Source organism: Crocuta crocuta, unplaced genomic scaffold (genome assembly GCF_008692635.1).
Source record: "Crocuta crocuta isolate KB4526 unplaced genomic scaffold, BGI_CrCroc_1.0 scaffold70, whole genome shotgun sequence".
In the NCBI taxonomy this organism is placed as follows: Eukaryota; Metazoa; Chordata; class Mammalia; order Carnivora; family Hyaenidae; genus Crocuta; species Crocuta crocuta.
Window position 1 is genome coordinate 10,542,697 of NW_027528417.1, and position 20,488 is coordinate 10,563,184.

Sequence of the window (20,488 nt, forward strand, 5' to 3'; positions counted from 1 at the left end):
TTGTTTATATAAAAATTGTCACCCATTTTTGCCTTTTGCCTCTTGTTATATTACCAATGCCTGCTTTATGTAATAAGAGCAAAATACCTACAACCAAAATGGCTAAGAACAAAGTATGTTCACTGTAAGAGGTAAACAAAATGACACTATTGTAGCAATTGAAAGGCATTGGTCAAAATCATGTGATCAATGGAAAATACACACAATTGAAAGTACACAGCCTATTTTACCTGGACATCCTTCTCTATGAAAGGGCATAAATCATAACCAGAGCACTGTGGCGTAAAGAACAAAGATTCCTGGACTAGACACTGTATTCTAATCCTGATTCTGCTTTTATCTAGCAGCATGATCTTAATTGTTTTATTTCCTCCCTCTGGAAACCTTGATTTCTTCATCTGTAAAATGGAGCATCAGACTATATATTTATAACTTTAAATTTCAAGGATACTATATTCACCAAAAGGGCAGAACTTAAGAATCTCCCTTGTTTTTAGTACCTTTTATGAAATCAACCAAGTGTGTTTATCATCTCTCTATCTGAAGGACCGTATATTCAAAACATGATAGAGATAAATTATATTCAATAACCTTGGACCTTAGAGAAAAGCATTAGGTGAACCAGGCCCCTCACTCTTCATTGCTCTTTAGTGGTAAATGTGTTTGCTTTGAATTTGCCTTCTGAAGGCTCATCGCTGCAGCAAGGTGCATTGAAGAAAAGATATTTATAAAAACAACTACAAGTCTAGCTTTTCAATTCTATCATAACTATTTGTCTAGCAGATTACTCTTTAGGCTGTCGAAATAGAAGTGACTGGTGTGACTGTACGTGTGGGCTTGATTGAGACTGAGCAGAGCACACCTGTGAGATGTGGTTTTATAGCAATGCCGTGGATGGAATGTCAGTCTCAGTCTGCTCACACCTGCTGGGTACCTACACGATACCAGGAGTCTTTCTCTTTGCTTTTTTTTTTAAATCTTACATTCCTTCTGGATTAATAAAAGGTTTTGTGATGTGTGCAGTGCCTTACAGCAGCATCACAGTAATCCTGCCTCATGGGTGATTCGCAGCCACGGTGCCTCCCAGCCCGCATTTCTCATTCATTGGCCATAACAGTAGTTCCTTACCGAGAAATGTTCCGGTCACTGAGCGTTGTAATCACTGCCAAGAAGATATTTAAATGAATGTGTAATTTAAACCCAATGAGCAAGCGACACAAGGAAGTTCTGGGGTTGTTTCTCCCAATGACAGTGGGAATATTTATGTCGCCTGCCTACAGTGACTCATCAGCCCACTAAAAGCCCTTTAAGGCATATTCACAGGTGAATGTCCACCATTCTCTGGAGCCCATCGTGTTCCTGGCAGCTTTGATTAAAATTTAGATAGTTTTGCAGGAGAATTTTGGGGTCCTCTGAATGTTGGGATTGATCCAAGTCATGGAAAGGCAGAAAAAGTGAAACAAAGAGAGTCCACATAAGGATGATAATTTTTTTTTTTAATGTGTATTCCTTGTACTAAGGCTCAAGGTTATCCTGCCATTCTAATCACTGGGGCATGAAAGATGGGGTAAGGAATCCTGTTTATTCGCCTTCACTCAACTAGTCCATTTGGATGGTGTCTTTAGTCGGAACTTCGTTGATCTTCCTTCAGTAACTTTTCACAAGAAGTATACCGTTTCTTGATATGGGATGAGGCAATCTTAGAGTATATTCATGTAGTCATGAGGCTTTTGTTTGTTGTGTGAGCCTGGGTAAGTAGATTTCAATTTCAGAGGCTAAGTTTTATCAAATTTAAAATAGAACATTTTAGGGGTCTCTGGGAGGTTCAGTTGGTTAAGCATCGGACTCTTGATTTCAGGTCAGGTTATGACCTCACGGTCATGAGATTGAGCCCCGAGTCAGGCTCTGCACTGAACAAGAAGTCTCTTGGGATTCTCTCTCTCCCTCTCTCTCTCTTTGTCCCTCTCCCACTCATGTGCTCATACACAATTGTGTGCACGCACGCGCTCGTATGTGCGCTCTCTCTCAAAATAAATAAATAAACATTAAAAATACAGAACTATTTTAAAAGAAGTTGTACTCTATATTGGAGGTCCAAGAGCCATATTTAGCTAGTAGGTTAATTTTACTTGACCAATAGGTTGTTTTCCTCTTATTTTAGTTTTTGTAGCAGTAATACATGCACAGAGCAAAGCAAATCTACTTCTTACAGCTGTATTCTCCAACCACCCAGATTCCTTCCCAGGAGGCAAAACACTAACACAAGCTTCTTGTGTATCCTTCAGGAGATTTTCTAAGCACAATATAAGCAAGACCTACTTGTGCATATGTGCATATATGTACATATTTAACACATATGGTAGCATGTACAGATACATACATACATTTTGCGTGTATGTACACACACATGCAGATTGCTGCTTTTATTTAACAATGGATATTAGAGACCTTTCTATAGCAATATGTAATGAACTGCTTTACTGTCTTCAGCTTCTGTATAATAGCCCATTGTGTGGACATGCCAGAATTTATCTAATCCTCTGTTGAAGGGCATTTGATTGTTTCTGTTATTTTGATATTACAAGCACCTTTACTATGAGTATAATCTTGACATACTCCATTTTACACGCAAGCCACTATATCTGCAGGTCAGATATCCAAAAGTGGGTCAATGGGTGTTTGCATTATAATATGAGAATTTATTTGCATTCCCTAATAACACCCCTTTGGCTGCATCCCACAAATTTTGATATTTTGTATTTCACTATTATTCAGCTAAAACTATTTTGAATATCCTCTGTGATTTCTTCCTTGACCCATGGATTCTATATAAATCTGTGGTTTAGTTCCAAATATCCAAGGCTTTTGAAGATATTTGTTTTATTAATTTTCTCATTTAATTTTGTTGTCTGTGAACATACTCTGTAAGATATCAGTCTTTTGACTTTTTATATATGCTAGCATTTTATCTTGGTAAATGTTCCCTGTGAACTGACATAAATATTCATTTTGCTTTTGTTTGATAAAGAGTTCTACAGTATTAATTAGGTCAGGTTGTTTGAAGTATTCAGATTTTCTAGATCTTTACTGAGTTTTGCCATGTGTCCTAACAATTATTGAGAGAAGATTATTAAAGTCTGCAGTTATGATTGTGGATTTATTTGTTGGCTTCTCTCAGTTCTGTCACTTTTTGAAGTACTATTATTAGGCACATACATAAGTAGGATTATTGTCTCTAAGCCCTGATGCACTGACCCCTAATTGTTATGGAATGTTCCCTTTCCCTCTGAGAATACTCCTTGTCTTGAAGTATCCTTTGTCTCATATCAATATAGTCATATTTACTTTCTTATGCTTACTGTTATTGTGTATATCATCTCTATATTTTTATTTTCAACGTCTATGAGACCTATGGATATCACTTACAGACAGAATATTGTCTAGTTTTACATTTTTGTTCGGTCTTGCCTTTTCATTGCAGTGTTTACTTTGTTTACATTGAAAGTGAATCTTGAGATGGTCGGGTTCAAATCTAACATCTACTACTTGTTTTCTATTTATCTCATCTGATTTTTGTTTTTCCATTTCTCTTCTTATGTCTTTTCTTTTTTTAAGTTTTAATGTTTATTTATTTTTAAGAGAGAGATGGGGAGACAAGGAATCCAAAGCAGCATCCAGGCTCTGAGCTGTCAGCACAGAACCTGACATGGGGCTTGAACTCACGAGCTATGAGATCATGACCTGAGCTGAAGTTGGATGCTCAACAGACTGAGCCACCCATGCAGCCCACTTCTTATTTCTTTTCAATTAATAGGTTTCATGTTTCATTTAAATCCCTATATTGGCTTCTTAGTTCTACCCTTTTGAAAATTATAATTATAGTGTTTGCTCTAGAGAGTATAATAGGGATTCTTACTGAATTACAGGCTAGCTAGAATTAATATTAAGACACTTGACATAAAATACAAGAGCTATATTCATGAGTTCAAGCCCCACATCAGGCTGTGTGCTAACAACACAGACCCTACTTGGGATTCTTTCTCTTTCCCTCTCTCTCTGCCCCTCCCCCATTCATGCATGTACACACATATACTCTCTCAAATATACATATATATATATATACCATAAAACAATATATTTTCATTGAGCCTCTTTATTTTCTACAATGTCATGTACACACTCACACATTTACATTAGAACCCTTTCTGTGAAATTTTTTAATTGAAAGGAGAAAAGTATATTCTTTTATATTTGTTAACATATTTATGATTTTCAGTGCTATTTATCCCTTCCTATATAATCTAGTTACTATCTGGTATCCTTCAATATGAATAACAACTGTCAGCATTTATTATAATGCGAGTCTGGCAGAAATGAATTAACTTATTTTGTTTATCTAAAAATATTTTTATTTTACTTTACTGATTTTGAAGGATACATGCACTGGATATAGTATGATGGATTCAATTTGCTTTTTATTTTAGCACTTTAATGACTTCATTCCATTATCTTCTACTTTCCACTGCTTAGTGGTGCCTGATGTGTCCTTTCCTCTTATCTGCTTCATTTTTAATTTTTTTCTTTATTTTTCATGAGTTTGGGTTTCCAGTTTAATAATCACATCCAATATTTTTTTAACCTCAACTGTACCTTTTTTTTTTTCAGCTCTAACACTTTCATTTGGTTCTGTTTTCTATTATTTCCTTTTTTATTCTGCTGATAGATCTTATTTGTTTACTCATTATGTCTTTATTTTTCTTTAAGCCCTACAACATTTATAGGAACTATTTTGTTTTCTTTTTTAGTTTTTTAGAGAGAGAGTGCAAGCAGAGGAGAGGAGCGGAGGGAAAGAGAGAGAGAGTCTCAAGTAGGTTCCATGTTCAATGTGGGGTCCAACATGGGGCTTGATCCTCTGGGATCACGACCTGAACCAAAATCAGGACATGGATGCTCAACTGACTAAGCCCCCCAGGTGCCCCAGAGGGACTATTTTTAAGTCCTTGCCTATTACAGGCTGGCTCCTCTGGGTCATCTTATTGTTTTTTTTCTTATTAAGTGCTTAATTGTCTGACTGTGAGTTACATTGTCTTATTTATATCCATGTTTTATAATTTTTATTGTATATTATACATTTGTAGGATATATTGTAGACTACATTGATTATCTTTTGATAAAGAATGTGTGTTTATTTCCTGGCATTTAGATAAATAACTAGAAGATCTTGATTTTGTTGGGGTGTGTGTGTGTGTGTGTGTGTGTGTGTGTGTTTGTGTGTCTTTAGGTCTTGGTTATTTTGTTTCTATCTTTAATCCAGGGCAGGGGGACCTTATTTACAATGTGATCATTAAACTCCGACCTTTCTGAGGTCTCCAGTAAATGTCCATTATCAAGGTCTCTGCTTTCTGGCTTCTCTAGAAGCTCAGCATATCCCAGCCCTGCACAACCTCTTGTATCTCTATTCGTCTTTCAGTTCTATAGTAACTGCTCTAGGCTGGGCCTTAAGGGGTCTAATTCTGAGGATATACAGTTCATCCATACACTCAGGGTCCTCGGGAAATTCCCAAATAATCTCCTGTCCTCCATTTCGCCAGGTTCCTTTTCTCTGGCATCTTGCTCTAAAAATTCAAGTCTCTTTAGCTGTCCTTAAACTCCAATTTCTGCTTCTAGTTCAAAATAACTATAGTGCAATATTTCAGCTTTATCTCTTCATTCCAGGGTTAAAAGGTACCCTATGCAGAAAGCCAGGATTAATGTAGTACTTTTTTTTATGTATTTCCCTTCTTTGAAAGATCAAATTCCAGCAATTCCAGTTGACAGATTCCTGTAAACTGGTGCCTCATATACTTGTCCAGTGTTTATAATTGTTACATCAGGAAGTAAAGTTTCATATCAGATATTATGACTTCATGGAAGTTGACACGTGGAGTTTTAAAAATTAGAAAATTTCACGTAAAAATATATTTCCAACCTTACTTGATAATATCTGGGGCCCTTTAGAGTATTCAAAATGACTTCCCAAAGGTATAATAATGGTTTAATTTAAATATGTGAATTTGGGGGTGCCTGGGTCGTGCAGTCAGTTAAGCATCCAACTCTTTATTTCAACTCAGGTCATGGTCTCATGGTTCATGTGTTTGACCACATCAGGCTCCATCCTAACAGAGCAGAGCCTTCTTGGGATTCTCTCTCTCTCTCTCTCTCTCTCTCTTTCTCTCTCTCTCTCTGCCCCTCACCCATTCACATGCATTCTCTCTCTCTTTCTCAAAATAAATAATAACTTTAAATATGGGAAGTTGAAAATATCCCCACTTTCATCTTTACCCCCATTAAGGAAAACAGAGGCCGAGGCACCCGAGGCATACTTCCTCTTTCATGAATCTGCTGAGGGTATTCAACTGACTTGCCTTGATTTTTCAAACTCATAAGAATGTACTGTGTACATGCAGCAATGGTGTTTTTAATGGAGAATTGCACTTTCCCTCAATATCTGCTCTATTGTCTCTAGAATGTTCAGAATTCTGGAAATAATTCTGATGATGACAGTTAATTGTAATATGATATATCCTCTCATTCACCGGCCCTCTCCAATTGCTCATTCCCACCTCACTTCTGTACTTTCAAGCTTTTGGCTAGAGGCCAAGTCAAATGGCTATGTGGTATTATGCCTCATTAGGAGGAGTTAAGAATCTGAAAATTACCACATCATTTATCTCAGATTGATAAAAACATCATTTAACAGGAAAATAAAAATAGCCATATTTTTCTGTGTACTCTATAAATAATGGCCAAAATGAATTTTAAGCAGCATTGCTTTGATTAGCCTCTTCAGGCAAAAGGAACTCCACACATTATTTGAACTTCACAAGAGTGACTTTTCTCAACCTACTGCTCAGGCTAGCCCTTCTCATTTGTGATATCAGATATCACCTAAAAAATATATCTAGAAGTTCATAAAGTGAGTGATGCCAAGTACTATGTGAAGCACATCTTTACAGCGTTAATTATTCAAACTTATAGTGATGGTCTGATTAGTATTAATTTACAGAAATAAAACTGACCTTTAGAAAAATTAAATAACTTGTCCAAGTTAAAAACTTGGGGATTTGAATCTTTATGTCTGTCTGCTTCCAAAATTGTTTCTAATATACCAGTTTTCATTATTTTATGATGGTGTAAATTTACCTTGTTGCCTTGTAAGATATAACAGTGACTATGTTAACAAAGAAGCTTTATTTTTAGAGAAATTAGCTCAGTAGTTTTCCCGTAAAAATTATCTCAAAAGTGTATACATAAAGATTCCGTATCTGTTGAGTTTTTTTTTTTAAGTTATAAAATTAGATTTGTTCGAGTCAAAGCAACTCAGTTTTTTTTTTTTAAATGTTTCATTCGAGATAATGTATTTTAGCGTTTTCTTTGCCTCTTGTCAGGATGGAAAACAAAAGTTCTCTTGCTTGACTCAATATCATATGTCTGAAAACGCAGTTGGCAAAGCAGCTGCGAGTACACCAAGGATCCTCAGATTCTGTACATCTAAAAGCCAAAGAAAGTTAGCCAACCAGGAACTTCACATTCCAAATATTCAAAGTTTATAACCTAATGAACAATCTAGCTTTGGAGTTGTTGGACATAAACTGTGTCACAAGAATCATCACTCTTTTCATTTCTTTCTTCCTTCTACACAACTCAATACAAAGGTAGCACAGCAAATAGGGTAGATGTTTTTGTACATTAAAAGAGTTTAGATTTGGGTTTTTAATTAGAATGGGAAAAAAGTCAAAATGAGAAGGCCCTTTGTATTTAGCATATGCTTGAAATATCAGTAATTTTTACCTCTCATAGAGTCATTAGTCATAACTAAGTATATATAAACCAGGTTTATTTTTTTCTGGTTACATTCCCTATTTTGTTTTCTTTTAAAAAAATTTTGTAATGTTTGTTTATTTTTGAGATAGAGAGAAGCAGAGTGTGAGCAGGAGTGGGGCAGAGAGAGAGGGAGACACAGAATCCCAAGCAGGCTCCAAGCTCTGAGCTGTCAGCACAGAGCCAGACACAGGGCTCAAATTCATAAACTATGAGATCATGACCTGAGCCAAAGTCAGGTGCTTAACCGACTGAGCCACCCAGGTGCCCCCTATTTTATTTTCTTAATAGTAATATGTTATCGCCATTTGGGGTAGATAAGCACTATTTTTAAATAACAAGATTTATTTGGACTCCTTAATTTCAAGAAATTATTTAACTATTGAATATGAATGCTAATGCTATGGAAAATTTAAATCAAAAGGGACATTTGAGATTCCTTAGTCCAACAAAATTCTCTTTTATGCTTAGGGGGGCAGAGAACTGAAGACAAAGTGATCTTCCCAATTTGAACACAGATTACAGATATACAGGAATAAAAATCTAGGTTTCATGAAGTTTTTCCCCCCCCCACCAAATTATTTTGATTCAGAGTAGATTGCTTTTAATTCCAACAACTATGGAGAATATGAGGGAGGTTAACAATCATGGTGCTTACTTTCATGGAGCTTAATTCATATGTAATATCATGCCAACTAGTGCTAAGTTATGGAGAAAAAAACCAGCAAGATAAAGGATTAGAAAGTGAGGAGGAGGTGCGGAATTATGTAAGGTAGTCAGGAGAGCTCTCTGAGACAGTCACATCTGAGCAGTGACCTGAATGAAATGAGAGATCAAGCCATGTTAATATGTTATTGAAGGCATTTTCAAGAACAGAGGATATCAGTTGTGAAGGACTCGAAATGGGTTATCCTTGTTGTTTTTGAGAAACGGCAAGGAAAGCCGTGGCTGCAGTGCTACGAATGTTCATTCATCCATTGCACATTCATCCCATGGAGCATGGTCACTAGAGCAGTAAGGAGGAAATGGGAATCCATAAAGCACGGGATGAAGAGAAATTGTAATTGTGCTGCCATGTAATTATATTAACCATGCAGGATTATACAAGTCATGTAATCCTACTTCTGTTGGGAAGCATACATTGTGCAAGTAAAACTACGAGGAGGAAAAGTGGCTGTGAGTTATGTCACTTCAAAATGTAGTGACTTTTAAGGTCATGGTGTCAAGTCTTCTATGGAAAATAAGTACTTTCAAATAATTGTATAAGCCTTTGTAGGTATCAGAGAGCCTGCACATGTATGTAATTTGATCATTATAGCTCCATGAGACTGTAGTAAACGGATCTTCAGTTCATAGTAGAGGAAGTTGAGGTTCAGAGAGGTTAACTGATTTGCCAAAGGTTAGTCTGACAGTTTGGAAAATTGTTTAGTGGATAATAAGCCAAAAAATTAGATAATCCAAATGATTTTACAGAAAATATTTATTGTACATTTCTTCATGTATTTTTCCATTCTGTTCATTTTATGTTTATTATTATTATTATCATAAGACTTTGCAAATGGTTAGTTTCAACCTAGGCAGTTTTACAAGCACTATTTAAATAAAACATGTAAGTATGTGGATTATATAATGGCCTATAATAAAAAAGTGAGAAGTAGAATAAGTGAGTTGGAGGGAAAACATTCTTTCTTGAATAAATTATATGATCCAAAAGTGTCATTTTTTTCATCTTGAACAAAATTTGTCTGCAACCTATGAATGAATGATTGTTATTGGTATAAAATTGTCATGCATGATATGTTAGCTAGTTATGTGGAAAAAACTTGATTTTGAAAAGACAAAGTTTTGGGGAAGTAACATTTGCCATTTTACTTAATCTTTGCCACATCTTTTGAGCCTTTTATAGATTTTTTGTTAACAAATAACACACACGAAGACTGTGCAAATCAGAACCGAGCTCAATTAATTTTCCTAAATGAACACACTCATGTAATCAGCTCCAAGATAAGAAGTAGGCCATTCCCAACTTCCCAGAGTCCTCCACTTGCTTCATGCCAGTAACTACCTTCCCTGGACGCTATCCTGAGTTCTATCACAATAGATTAGTTTTACCTGCTTTTGAGTTTTATGTAAATAGAATCATACAGTGTGTAGCAGTTATTTTTGTTTGCTTGGCTTCTTTTCTTCACATTATGTTGGTGAGAATCATCTGTATTATTGCTTACAGTTGTATTTTGTTTATTCTGTTTTGTAGTATTTTGTGATTGTCTGAATATACTACATATCCACTCTGCTATTGATGGTCATTTGGGTTGTTTCCATTTGGGGACTATTATAAATAGTGTTGCTATGAGCATTTTTGTATATGTCTTTTGGGAGAGTGAGTGCATGTGCGAGAGGTTTCATTGGTATATAAATCCAGGTATAGAATTACTGGATCATAGGATATACTTATATTTACAATCACTGCTGAGTTTTTCAAGATGGTTTTTAACAATTTATTCTCCAATCATTTATGTATAAAAGGTCCATGTGTTCCACATCTTTGTCAACACTTGGCATGATCTTTTTATTTCAGTTCTACTTGAATATAACCCATGGTGGATTTTTTCCAGCTTTTTTTGAGGTATAATTGACAATTTAGAATGTATATAAGCTAATAAACATTTCCATCACCTTGCATAATTTCTTTCTTTCTTTCTTTCTTTCTTTCTTTCTTTCTTTCTTTCTTTCTTTCTTTCTTTCTTTCTTTCTGTGTGATTCTAAAACTACTTTACAGTCAAACAACCATTCCCACTAGGGACTATATCCAAAGGAAATAGTATCAGGATCTTGAAGAAATATCTACACATCCATCTTCGTTTCAGCATTATTCACAATTGCCAAGATAGGGAAACAACTTCAGTATCTGTTAGGGGTTGACAGGTAAAAAGAATTGATAGTAATAAATATACAGCAGGATATTATTCAGCCTTAAAAAAATCCTGCCATTTATGAAATGCTGATGCATAGGAGCACATGTACCCCAATGTTCATAGCAGCACTCTCAATAATAGCTAAAACATGGAAAGAGCCTAAGTGTCCATCAACGGACGAATGGATCAAGAAGATGTGGTTTATCTATACCATGGAATACTACATGGCAATGAGAAACAATGAAATCTGGCCATGTGTAGCAACATGGATGGACCTTGAGGGTGTTATGCTGAGCGAAATAAGTCAGGCAGAGAAGGACAAATATCATATGTTTGCACGTATAGGAGGATTAGGAGGAACTTAACTGAGGAACAAGGGGGAGAAGAAGGGGGGAATGGTGGGGGAAAGGGAGAGAGGCAAACTGTGAGAGACTCTTGAATGCTGAGAACAAACTGAGGACTGATGGACGTGGGGGGAGGGGGGAGATGGGCATGGAGGAGGGCACTCATGGGGATGAGCACTGGGTGTTATGTGGAAACTAATTTGTCAATAAACTATTTGTAAGAAAAAATTAAAAAAAAATCCTGCCATTTGCAACATCATAGATGAAGCTGGTGGACATTAAGCTAAGTGAAATAAATTATATGCAAAAATATAAACACTGCTTAATCTTACTTATATGTGGAATTTTTGAAGAAACTTGTAGAAGCAGAAAGTATAATCATGGTTACAGGGGCTGGGAAGGGAGAAATGGGGAGATGTTGGTCAAGGGGTACAAAATTTTAGTTATACAGATGAATAAGTTCGGGAGAGCTAATGAACAACCATGTAACTAAAGTCAACAATATTGTTTTATGTAGTTGAAATTTACTAAAAAGGCAGATCTTAAGTGTCTTTACAAAATGTTTTAATATTAGAATTATTGTCCCACCTTATACCTAGTAAAACAAAGATTTATCAAAATTAAATGGTATGTCCAAGACCGTACAACCATAGAAACAGAGTCAATACTATCATTTAATTCTGCTTTATCACATAGTCTTTACTGTTTCCTTAGAACAATTTTATTTGATTTAATAAGAATAAATTGAGTGCTGAGTGCCTTGGACTTCATAATAAAGTGTTGATGAGGAACTTGGTTTTGGAGCAAAGCTCAGAATGTCTAGGATAGGAATAAGAAAAAAAAAACAATACAAGAGGCAAAGTGCAACAAATACTACAAAGAAAAAGCAATTCCATGAGAAGCTAAATGAGGGAAAGATCACGATTCCCAAAATGACTGAGAAAAGCATTTGTCAGGGTTTTATTGGATAGAGAAATAGAACAACCTGAAGAAAGTACAATTTGAGGGCAGGGAATGATGAGCATGTCAAGGAATTCAAATGTGATAAAAACACAATTGGCAGTGATAGTCAACCATGAAAAAAATATAACATTTTAACCATCAAAGATTCTCAGTTTATGTCTCCTTGCTCCTCATGGTATTTATCTCTAAAGGAGAATGCCATTCAAATGAGGGTGAGAAGGGCCCTTCATCCTGGGCAATGGCACACCCTGAGACTGGAGGGGAGAAGCCACAACCTGTGCAGGATGTCAATGCAGAGAGAAGAGTAAGGGAGAAATTAAATATTGTAGAGGGATCAAGGTAGAGTATGAAACTATGAGGTTGGGGATCAGAGATAGGAATTATACAGAGAATAAATAAGAATCAAATGAAATGGCGAGAGACTGAGAGGAATCCTGAGCGGTTGGCCTGGTTTTATGTGGTGTTCAAACATTCCTTATCATCTGGATTGAAATGGGTGGGTGTTCTTAATTTTCTAGACCAAGCAAGAGTGAATAGGTATTTGGAATGTGAAATAGAACTGGTTGCATGATGGCTTGTACAATGCGAGAACAAAAACATCAGTTGTTTTTAGTTGCAAATTCTGCTAAACGAGTGAGTGATCAAAAGTAATTTTGGAAACCTAGCAGAGGTCATATTAATATTCCACTGAAATTCAGGTCAGCTGAAGTTGAATAAACTTATGATTTGGAAATATTTTTTTAACTTATTTTTTTTTTTAGGATTTGGAAAGGTTCTAGATAATAAATGCAAAAAATAAACAGCATTTCACGTATCTATATACATGATGCACATGTGGAGAGGTTTCTATCTCATCAACAAATATTTCTACAAGCTTTACTATGTACCTACATTGAACTAATTGCTTGGGATAATGGATATAAATGCAATATGACCACCATTTAGTCTTTCAAAGATGGGAAAATCCTCCTTATTATACTCGTTAACTACTCTGCTTTCATTAGATGCATTGGATTAAGGTAGTCCAGGATTTTATCACCTTTGGCTCCAAAGTCTGTTTGTCTCCCCTACACATTAGATGTATTGTCATTGTGAACACATTTTTTTTTAAACCTCAGATCGTCTTCTGAATGTCTGTGACTGCCCAAGTGTTTGCCGAAAGTTTTAGCTAATTTTCTTTAAAGTTTGTTTGTTTGTTTGTTTGTTTAGAGAGAAAGAGACAGCAAGTGGGAGAGGGGCAGACAGAGGGGGGCAGAGGCTCCAAACCAGGCTCTGTGCTAACAGCAGAGAGTCTGATGCAAGGCTCGAACTCACAAACTTTGAGATCGTGACCTGAGCCAACATTAGACACTTAACAAACTGAGCCACCCAGGTGCCCCTAGACCATTTTTTTTTAAAACAAGTATGTGTGTGTAGTTTGTTTTAGCTATAGTGGGAGTAATCTATGTAGAATAAAGCTTAACTTATAGCATAGGGTCCTGGATGCTGGAGTAGATATAAACTTCTATGACAAAAACACAGAACTAAGTGTCTAGTTACATGATTGATTGTAGTTTTCTTGCTGTAAATAAAATCTTAAGAAGAATAATGAATTGGGGTTTTTGCAAATTCTAAAAGTTAACAACATGCTTCCATGTCCATCGTACTTTCTCTAAAATAATTTATAGTTGCATATGTAAAATTCAAAGAAGATTAATCACTTACCTAAAGTCCCACATCTAACAGATGTGGATCCAGAAGCAAAACTCTTGATTTTCTTAGTGTAAGTCATGGGACATTTCATTTCTTACACAATTGGGACACCTGGGTGGCTGGGTAGGTTAAGTGTCTGACTCTTGATTTCCGCTCAGATCATGATCTCACGGTTTGTGGGATGGGGCCCTGTATCGGGCTCTGCGCTGACAGTGTGGAGCCTACTTGGTATTTGAAGCAGGGTGATTGTCGGAAAGACCACTAAACACAGAACAGAAGCGAGGCAAGATTTTATTTACGGCCGGGCCAAACCTGATCTCATGGAGAAATGCAGAGAATGGCCCTGAACAAAGCTGGCGGTGAGCTTCTATGGATCTCAGCAAGGCAGGATTCGTCATTATTTAGTCAACCAGTTACATTTTACAGCACATCATGGTAACCGATTGCCTTGTGACACTCAGGTGTTAGTTTTGGCAGAGACCTATCAACTTTAAGTTCTTTGTCTTGAAATGACCAACCGTAATTAGACATTTGGGAAGCCGTGGGGTAGTGACTGCGTGACAGCCACCAGGGCACAATGGTGATGTGGTGTTCTGTAACCTTGCGTACAGGGTGCGGGTGTGGTCAGCCAGAACAGGGAAGTACAAGCCTGCTAAGCGATTTTACAGAGGCAGAAATAGCATGTTCGTATTTAACCGTGCTTGAGGTTCACCTACAACAGTATTATTCTCTCTCTGCCCCTCTCAGTCTCACACTCTCTGTCTCTCACTCTTTCAAAATAAATAAACTTAAAAAAAACTAAAAGAGTGATAATAGCAACTATATGGTAAACTCTTTAATGTGCAACTTCGTTTTATATTGAAATTATATAAATAGTGCCAAGGTTGCACTTAGAATGACTGTCCAGGTTTGCTCAATGTTCTTAAGGTTTCCCTCAGCGTTTCTAGAAGTGCCATCACTAAGCTTCTGACAATTTTTCCACCTGAAATGTTTTGCTCTGGCCAGGTATTAGTGACTTCAGAAGCATTTCTGAATTCTGACACTGCATAGACCCCTTAGAATAATGTTAAATGGGATACTCCACTTGACTTTTCATTTCTTTTTTTTTAATGTTTATTTATTTTTGAGAGAGAGAGAAAGAGAGAGAGAGAGAGAGAGAGAGAGAGAGAGAGAACGAGAGGGGTAGGGGCAGAGAGACACACACACACAGAATCTGAAGCAGGCTCCAGGCTCTGAGCTGTCAACACAGAGCCTGACATGGGACTCGAACTCTTGAACTGTGAGGTCATGACCTGAGCTGAAGTTGGATGCTTAACCAGCTAAGCCAGACAGGCCCCCCAATTTTTCATTTCTAATTAGGGCCTGGATGCTGTGCTAGGATCCCCTTTCAGCAGCTCAGATATTCAAGGCCCAGTCCCTGCCTAATGCTATTCCTGGCTCATGTTTCTGCCCAACATCCTGGACTTTTGCTGTTTCAAGAGCAGACAATTGTGAAACCAAACAGAAACCTCAGAGTCCATCATTTACTAAATCAAACTGTTAATTTTCCCATGTATAAAAGACAATGTAGTAATGATCTTTGATGGAAGTGGGTTTTAAGAGGTTGTATGAAGGCTAGTCTCAAATTGGCAGCCATCACTACTATCTAATCCAATCTCAGGATACTTTCCTCTCTCCAATTTAAAAAAAAAAAGAAAAACAATAACAACAACAAAAAACTCTCTCATCTAATTTACCCTACCCCCAGCTCTTGGCAACCACTAATCTATTATTTTTTTCTCTGTATTTGCCTATTCTAGGTGTTTCATATAAATAGAATCATACAACATATGGCCTATTTTGCCCGGCTTCTTTCACTTAGCATAATATTTTTGAGGTTCATCCATGTTGTCACGGGAATCAGGACTCCACTCTTTTCTGTGGCTGAATAATATTCCATTGTATGGATGTACCACATCCTGTTTATCCATTCATTCATTGATAGATGTTCGAACTGCTTCCACAGTATGCATAATGCTGCTGTGAACATCTGTGTAGCAGTTTCTGTGTAGACGTGAGTTCCGTTTCTCCTAGATATATACCTCGAAGTAGAATGGCTGGATCATCTGGTGATTGCATGCTTGACTTCTCCCCAGAATTGCCAAACTGTTTTTCACAGCTGGTACATTGTTTATATTCCCACCAGCAATAAATGGGGGTGGTAGTTTCTTCACATCCTAACCAGTACTTTTTAGGATCCATCTTTTTTATTACAGCCATCATAGCAGATGTGAAGTGGTCTTGCATAGTCTTTCATTTCTCTGACTCTCAAGCCACTAGGTTTACTTAAAATTGAGAGTGTCCTATGGCATTTTAGTGTTATTATCAATATAGTATAGAGAGATATGCATACAAATAGTATCAATATATATCAGTAACATACATTATCTATATTATCTATCTATATGATATATAATCACATGTGTAATGTTTACAACCACCTTTTCATTTCCCTTCCCGTCTTTTTAGTCTCACTTTTTACTCTGTAATTTTAGAACCATTTGAAATTAAGAAAGCCTCTTAAGCATTTTCTTTTTTGTCACTGAAGGCCTTCACCAGCACCCATTGACATGTCACCAAATGAAGCCAGGGGACTAGTCTATGAATATCACCTAGAAGGACATGGTTTCACCCAGCTTTAGTCCCACATGTTCCTCAGTCACTTAACTGCAGGTGTAACTGCACAAAACTACTGGGGCCTTACACTTAAAGGGCTACAAGGAAGAGATTCTTCTCGCACATCACAAAGGCAGCCGTGACCATTGTGAATGTGTTTTGCCTGCAGTATACGTATTTACCTATAGGTGAACAAGATGCTATCACAATTGGTTTTCTTCTGCTTATATTAGAAGGGGAGGAATTTCTTCTCTCCATGAAATATATTTTGTCCATTTGACAGGCTAGGATTTGATTTTATTGTATTGATTATAAAATCTCATTGTGAGTCACTAAACAAGACTCAGGCAGAAAAGGTGATTTTGAGAGGCAGTGATTCTAAAATGCAGTGAGAGTTCTGGCATTGGTGCAGTAATTTATTTTTTTGGTGTAACTCTGAATTAATCATATAACCTTTTGGTTATATCACTTACCAATGAAGAGGTTGAAATAGAAGATTTTTAAGGTTCCATCTTGATTTAAAAAATGTTACAAAGAAATGAATGGGAAAGTTACTGACATTAAGCAAAGAGGTGGTATATTGGTGATTTTATGCAACAAGGTTTGATTGCATAGTACCTTTGGCTACGTATAAGGTAGTCCTTCTAAAACATTTATGAGATTGTGTGTGCTGAGGTTGTGTTTGATTTTGATTCCCAGAGATACATTTTATATGATATGCATCACTAAAACGTGCAGTGGTCAGTGTCTTAAATTTACAAAACATTTTCCTAGGACCAGTTCTGGGCACAGCCTTGAATGATGTTAGCCCAATGAGTGATTCCAACTTGAATAGTTGTGTTCTGTGAAGGAAAGTTTGTTTAGAAAGGAAATTTTGGGGTGCCCAGGTGGCTTGGTTGGTTAAGTGTCTAACTCTTGATTTAAGCTCAGATAATGATCTCATGGTTGTGAGATTAAGCCCCACATCGGGCTCTGTACTGACAGTGTGGGACCTGCTTGGAATCCTCTCTCGCAAAATAAATAAGCTTTTTAAAAAAATATTAAAAAATAGAGGAAATCTTGCCTCTTGATTTTGTATGATGAATCTTTGTAACCAATTGCTACCAAAAATTACTTGCAGTTGCCTTTAATTTTTCTTAACAGCAAAACCTATATTTCAGGTTCATTGCATTTAAGCATTTGTTCGTTAACATTTTAAATCTGTTCTCTCTTTTGTATCCTCTTTTCTTCTGCAGGATGTTTTCACTCCAGAATGCAAATTTAAGGAATCTGTATTTGAAAACTACTATGTGATTTATTCTTCCACACTGTATCGTCAGCAAGAATCAGGCCGAGCATGGTTTCTGGGACTCAATAAAGAAGGTCAAATTATGAAGGGAAACAGAGTGAAGAAAACCAAGCCCTCATCACATTTTGTACCAAAACCTATTGAAGGTATGAAATGAACGTCTTTTCTTTTTAGACCCTAATCTGTGCGTTGATGCCAATTTTGCTCCTTGTCCCTTATTCAATGGAGCTTGCTTGGAATGCAACAGATCTAAACAAAGTTTCAGAAAACACAGTAGTACCTCTTCCTTAAAAAAAACAACAGGAGCGCCTGGGTGGCTCAGTTGGTTGAGCGTCCGACTTCAGCTCAGGTCATGATCTTGAGGTTTGTTAGTTCGAGCCCCGCATCAGGGTCTGTGATGACAGCTTGGAAGCTGCACTCTGCTCCCAAGTCTGACTCCATCTCTGTCTGCCCCTCTCATGCTTGTGCTCTGTCTCTCAAAAATAAACATACATACATACATACATAAAATTCTAGTACAAATGCTTGGCATTTATTTTAAAAACTGCTTGAATATAGAAGTTAGAAAATCCCTGAAAGTAGAAAAAAATAGTGCTAGGTACCATTTGCATGCAATTTCCTTCTTTGGTGGAAGTGATTTCTCAAGCTACATTCTTGAAAAACCAATAATGCTATTATCGTGCTTTAAAATTTGCAAAATGCCTTTAGAAATATGTTTTTATCCTAATCTATACATCTTTGTCAACAGATCTAACAATATGATGGATTAATTTTTCTTTGTATTTTCTAAGGAAAGAAAAGAGTGTGCTATTGACTGTGATCAATAAATAGTTACAGTATTCAATTTTATCCTTCTCAGTTGAGCCTATAACCTCCCCTCTCATGATCATTTAATATAGTGTTCACTTATTTCAAATTGGTTGGTGGAATAAATAATTTTATGCTAAGGAAACACATTTTTGGTGACTTGTTCCTTAGGTAAGATGAGAATATACCATTGTGGTAACCACTTTTACTGGATTCAGTCAAGCTTTTTAATACAGCCTAAGGAAATAGCAGTGACCTAGACATTTACCAATAACATCCCTTTTAAAAGTCACATTATTAGTCATTTAAAGCATTAGTTCAGCCTCCTAGCCTAAGAAAATGAAGAAACCGAGGCAGTGCATTGAAATTCTGTAAATTAGCAGGCTTTCCGTCCCCTAACAATCTACAAGATACACTGAGGCCAAGCAGTGTAAGGGTCAAAATGCCTGCTGCATAGTATCTATGACTTTAACAGTCAACAAACATTTGTTCAATCAATACTTGGGAGAAACTCCCCTCACACCTTGTGCTTTTAACTACACAAAACAGAACTTTCCTTCTTATATTCTTTTTTCACTATTTGGGGACATGTGTAGGGGTTTTTTATTTTGCTCTCCTCTGCCCACAATGTTCTTCCACTCATGTGCCTGAAAATGCCTATTAGTCTTCATAAAGAATGAATGCAAGAGTCACTACTTCTGCGAGAGCCTCCCTGACTCTCTTCAAGTAAAATTAAATATTTTATTCTATTCACTTTATCACTGTATACAGTTCTTCCCTCTAGAAATGATCACATTGTATGAAATTTACCTATTTGCCACACTGTCTCCTTTTATCCATGGTTATAGATCATTTTTTGAGTGAACAGAATATGTTGTATTTTTTCCTCATATATCCTTGTTTCTTGTACAATATCTTGCATATCATAGAGAGATCTCCAATAATCTGTTGTTAATTGAATAAATGAACACATGAATAGGTAAGTATAAAGACAAAGAAGAACTATATGCTCCAAATAACCTTGTAATATTCTTAGAGATAGGAAATATGTTTACTGATGTAATAGTGTAATGTAAAAAGTGGTGTATTACATGTTGCCGGAAAAGATATTGGGATTTAGAGAAAGAGCTGTCACTTCCACCAGGAAAAAAAAAAAAAAAGATACTGAAAAGCTAATTACTTAAATGAACTTCAAGCCTGGCCAGGTTCAGACCATTAGAGATAAGAGGTAGAGATCAGGCAGGCAAAAACACTCCAGGCTCAGCATGAGTGAACTATGAAAAGTTTTATATCATTTTTTACTGGAGTATAATCCTACATGCTGTATTCATTTCAGCTGTACAATATAATGATTCAACAATTCTATTAATTTCTTAGAGCTCATTAGGATAAATATACTCTCAATCCCCTTTATCTATTTTGCCCATTCCCCTACCCACCTGCCCTGTGTTGCATCATTTTTATTTGTGCATCTAAATTGATTTTTGTTGCTGTTGTAGGAACACATGAGCACATGCTCATTAACAATTTTCAGAAAATCCAGGAAACTGTAAAGGAAAGGGGAAAATATCATGTGTTTTATTTATTCCTTTTATGGATAATGCTTCCCATACCAACCTCCCAAAAAAGTAAAACAAAAACAAAAACAAAAAACACCTATTATTTACCCTCCTAATCATGTCTGCTGTCTGCACTTTGGCTACTCAAGCTTCTGGAGGCTGTATGACAATGTACACATTTCTAAGAGTAATGTATACAATGACCACATTCCTAGTCCCAGAGCTGTCTAAATTCTGTACGTATTGCTTCATTTCAGTACAGATGTACGAAGAGACAACTAGACATTCCTAACTGTTTACCTTAGGTTCAGATTTGGCTGTGTATAATATAAAACTCAGGTTAAGAGCAGCTTAATCATACAGAGTTTTATTCTCGTAAAGCAAATCAAGAAACCTGGTCTCCAG

At 36.4% G+C, this 20,488-nt stretch overlaps 1 protein-coding gene across 3 annotated transcripts in view; it reads left to right on the forward strand.

Annotated features, from left to right (window-relative positions):
* The window catches only part of FGF12 (fibroblast growth factor 12), a 571,216-nt gene that overhangs the window by 530,836 nt on the left and 19,892 nt on the right, over positions 1–20,488 (forward strand). For all 3 annotated transcript variants that reach the window (XM_077754376.1, XM_077754375.1, XM_077754374.1), the window contains exon 4: positions 17,665–17,863. In XM_077754376.1, coding sequence (XP_077610502.1) covers positions 17,665–17,863 — 199 coding nt within the window. The remainder of the gene's footprint in view (positions 1–17,664; positions 17,864–20,488) is intronic.